The sequence below is a fragment of the Benincasa hispida genome, chromosome 9 (assembly GCF_009727055.1).
Source record: "Benincasa hispida cultivar B227 chromosome 9, ASM972705v1, whole genome shotgun sequence".
Lineage (NCBI taxonomy): Eukaryota > Viridiplantae > Streptophyta > Magnoliopsida > Cucurbitales > Cucurbitaceae > Benincasa > Benincasa hispida.
In genome coordinates, this window is record NC_052357.1 from 57,202,845 (window position 1) to 57,207,081 (window position 4,237).

At 32.8% G+C, this 4,237-nt stretch overlaps 1 protein-coding gene across 1 annotated transcript; it reads left to right on the forward strand.

The window, feature by feature from the left end:
• The first annotated feature begins 571 nt into the window (after positions 1–571).
• Positions 572–3,908, forward strand: LOC120086145 (cytochrome P450 82A3-like). Its single transcript, XM_039042616.1, has 3 exons — positions 572–1,081; positions 1,917–2,420; positions 3,096–3,908. The coding sequence occupies exons 1-3, from the start codon at positions 635–637 to the stop codon at positions 3,729–3,731; spliced, it is 1,587 nt and encodes a 528-aa protein (XP_038898544.1). The 5' UTR covers positions 572–634; the 3' UTR covers positions 3,732–3,908.
• The last annotated feature ends 329 nt before the right edge of the window (positions 3,909–4,237 follow it).

The following is a 4,237-nucleotide window of genomic DNA, read 5'->3' on the forward strand; positions in this document are numbered from 1 at the left end:
TTAATGCTTCTTCTCAATGGAACTTCTGTTAAGAGTGCGAATAAAATCCCACATTGGTCAGAAAGTGATCATGAATATGTAAGTAAGAACAATTATCTCAGCCATATCGGTAGAATTCTCAAGTTGAAAGTAGTTATGATGTAATTAAGTGGGTGCTTCTATGAAGAGGAGTAAGCCTTAAATAAGAGTTAAACGGAGTTAAAATCAATTTTGTTTTTAATCATTTAGAATGAATTTTGAAAATATGAAATTTGTATTTAATCGTGTAAAATTAAATTTGAGTGATTAATATGTATTTTACAAATTTAAAATCACTCCTAATATGAACTAGAAAAACGTTGTAACTAACTAGATCAAATTTCTCAATGAAAATACAATCATCGAATATATTGTGAAACACACCTGCATAGGTAGGTTTCGAGATGGCTTTCTACCACATCCACATATAAGAAATTTGATCTTGTGGTTTATTGTTACGTGATAGTGAAGGCTCATCAAACAGTATTTTGGTTCTGTGGTGGATATTTACTTGTCAGTGTTCTTGTCGAGCCACTATAAATAAACCAAAAAACTCGATCGATTACGATCATTCTCGCCAGCTATAATCCAATTCCAATCCGTAAACAAACAAATAATGGAGTTCCAATTACCCATCATTATTTTCCTCTTCATTTTTTCTTGTTGTTATCTGTCACGAAAGTGGCTGAAAATTAGGGTAGTTAGTGAGCTGAAGAAGGTCCCATCGCCGCAGGGATCATGGCCTATTATCGGCCACCTCCATCTTCTCAACAAGGCCGGGAAGCTTCCCCACCATGTTCTTGGAGCCATGGCTGACAAATATGGGCCAATCTTTATGTTGAATCTCGGCTCTCGCCCTGCTTTGGTGGTTAGTAATTGGGAAATGACCAAAGAAAGTATGTGCATTAACGACGCCGCCGCAGCCTCACGGCCGGAGCTCTCCGTCTCAAAGAATTTCTCTTACAACTTCGCCATGTTTGGCCTTGCTTCTTATAGCCCTTATTGGCGTGATATGCGTAAAATTACTCACTTGGAGCTCCTCTCCATCCCACGTGTGGATCAGGTTTTAAACTACCATTCGATTCAGAAGTTTATGCCAGCATTCCATTTAATAATTATTTAGTTTTTTAAAATTAGTCTTATAAACACTTTTCCACTCTTAAATTTATTTGCAATATTTTCAAAAATCAAAAACAAAAAACGAAATGGTTACTAGTTTGTATTGAAACGGTAATTTTTAAACTCTTTCTTGTTAGATACAATTTTATTCAATTTAGACTTTAATTCTATTTGGTTTATAGATTATAGAAAGTAAGGATTGATTTTTGGTATTTGGATCTAATTTTAGAAGCTGGAATTTGAGTCAACAGTACCAAATAGTTTATTTTTTCTTTCTTTTTTGTGGAAGGATGTTCCCAAATAGGTTTAATCATTAATTGATATAGCACAATAATAACAGACTTTCTAATAATCAATATCGGAAGGGATTTTTAAATTGTTAGAATCACTTTTAAACACATTTTTTATCATTCAAAATTAACTTAATATTTAATTTTACATCTTTCAAATGCAACTTTCATATCAAACTATACATTCATTACCTTAAATTCCGTCTTCGATAACAACAAAAAGATATTTTTATTTTATTGAAGAATCGGATGACAACTTTACATCATCTGGCTCAAGCACAAATCAAACGAACCAACTAGATCCAGATAAAAATCGATATCTTATCCAAAGTTTTAATTTTGAGGAATTATAAAGATAATTCATAGCAATTTTAGAAACAACAAAAGAGATTTAACTATATTAGAATCAGGAACAAAACAACGTTAAAGATGTAAACTCAGTTACATACCATTATAATCCGTCATCATTTAATATATATTTCCGCACAGGTTAAGAGCGTCATGTTAAGTGAGGTGATGACATCGTTGAAAGAGTTGTACACAAGATGGGGTGGTAAGAAGAAGGAAATGGAGGAGATTTCAGTGGAAATGAAACGTTGGTTTGGGGATGTGACAGTGAATATGCTTCTTAAGATCATCATAGGAAAACGATGTGTAGGTCCAAATGCTGTTAAGGAAGATGAAAATGATGCATTAGAGTTGCAGATGCGAATTAGGGAGTCATTCCATTTGATGGGTGAAGGGTTATTGAGAGACTATATTCCTTTGGTTGCAAAGCTTGGATTTAATGGCCATGTTAAGGCTATGGAGAAGATAGCGAAACGAATCGACGTCGTTCTTGAACGTTGGCTCCTAGAACATAAACGGAAAAGATCAGCTAATGATTTCGATCAAAAAGATGGTGACTTTATGGATTCTTTAATTTCCTTATGTCATGCCAAGGAGCTTCCGAGTTACTACGATCAAGATACAATTATCAAAGCTACAACCTTGGTACTCTCTCCTTTTGTTATTTTGTTTTATTTATTTTGTTTTATTTGAAAACATCGTATTTTCTTGGATGAAAATTATTATAATTATTTAATTAATTTTGGTAAAATAATAATAAACCTTGAGGAATTAAGTTTAATATTGGTTAAAAGTACAAGAAGTAAAATTGAATAATTAAGCTCCCATTTAGTAACCATTTTGTTTTTTGTTTCGATTTTTGAAAATTAAGCTTATTTTTTTTCTCATTTCTCACAATGATTTGCATTTTTCTTAAGTACAATTGCTGAATTCTTGACCAAATTCCAAAAATAAAAATAACATTTTAAAAACCACTTTTTTAGTTTTCAAATTTTAGCTTGGTTTTTTAAACAATCAGTAAAAAGAGGATAACAAAGGAAGAAAATTGGAGCTAAATTTAGTATCTATAGATTTAATTTTTAAAAATTAAAAAAACGAGGCCTAAAAGTATAAGGACTAAAATTGAACAAACTTTAAAGTACGATGACCAAAATGATATTTATACCTTCTTTTTATAATATTTTAATATTTTTTAGTTGCATTTTAGGATGCACACTCTAAGTGAAATTCATGTCAAATACCCAAAAAAAAAAAAAAAATGGAAAAAAGAAAAACATGTTTTCAAGTAAATCTAATAAAGATTGTATTATATATATACAGAATGTGATTGCTGGAGGAACTGAAAGCAGCACCGTGACTCTAACATGGGCGATGTCTTTATTACTAAACAACCCATTGGCCCTGGAAAAGGCTTATCAAGAGCTTGACCAAGTTGTAGGAAGAGACAGGCAACTGAAGGAATCAGACATAGACAACCTTGTTTATTTGCAAGCCATTGTCAAAGAGACAATGCGACTGTACCCAGCAGGACCTTTATTGGGCCCGCGTGAGTTCTACAAGGATTGTTTTGTTGCTGGCTATTTTGTCCCCAAAGGCACCCAATTGATCCCAAACATTTGGAAGATCCAAACCGACCCTCGGGTCTGGCCCGACCCGTTCGAGTTCAAGCCGGAGCGGTTTTTGACGACACATAAAGATGTGGGTTTGAAAGGGAATAATTTTGAGTTGATTCCATTTGGGACTGGGCGAAGAGGGTGCCCTGGAATTACGTTTGGGCTTCAGATGGTGCATTTTGCTTTGGCTGGGTTTTTGCATTCTTTTAATGTCAAAAGTCCTACAGACAAAGCGATTGATATGAGGGAGCATTTTGGGATGGCGAATGAGAAAGTGGTTCCTCTTAATGTTTTGGTCACCCCACGGTTACCTTTGCATCTTCACGGTCCAATAGTAATGTAGTTTGCCTTCCCCCAAGTTGACTTTTGGGAGTTTAATTATGACGAACTTTTTATTTCAAGCCTTGTTTTCTATTTTTGTATATGTGATGTATGCATGCGAGAGCAATGTATTTATCATATGTCATTGTAATATCCATGATAATAAAAGGGTATTTTGGGTAAGAACCGTTATGTTGTATTGATATTTTACATAGAAAAGATGAGGGGAGGGAATATATATTTTTTACTTTCTTAATTTGCAAATGTCATATCAAAACTAAAATAGTATAAAAATATTAAATTAATCTATAAAATGATAGCGACTTTCTCAAACCTATTTTACAAAATTGAGAGTCTAAATTAGTTATATTGAAACTCAAGGGATTAAATGCACATATTCGTGAAAATTTATAGCTAAAAGTGCATTTTTTTTAAAGATATATCTACCTCAAAATTTTCTTAAACAATCTGTTAAAATATCTATATGAAGACTTAAAGTAATTTTTAATGCAATATTCAAACATGATA

Excerpts from the sequence above, each read along its gene's own strand:
- LOC120086145 (XM_039042616.1), top strand. The coding sequence starts at position 635 with ATGGAGTTCCAATTACCCATCATTATTTTCCTCTTCATTTTTTCTTGT. Across the intron at positions 1,082-1,916 it reads CCATCCCACGTGTGGATCAG|GTTAAGAGCGTCATGTTAAG; the intron begins GTTTTAAACTAC and ends ATTTCCGCACAG. Across the intron at positions 2,421-3,095 it reads TTATCAAAGCTACAACCTTG|AATGTGATTGCTGGAGGAAC; the intron begins GTACTCTCTCCT and ends ATATATATACAG.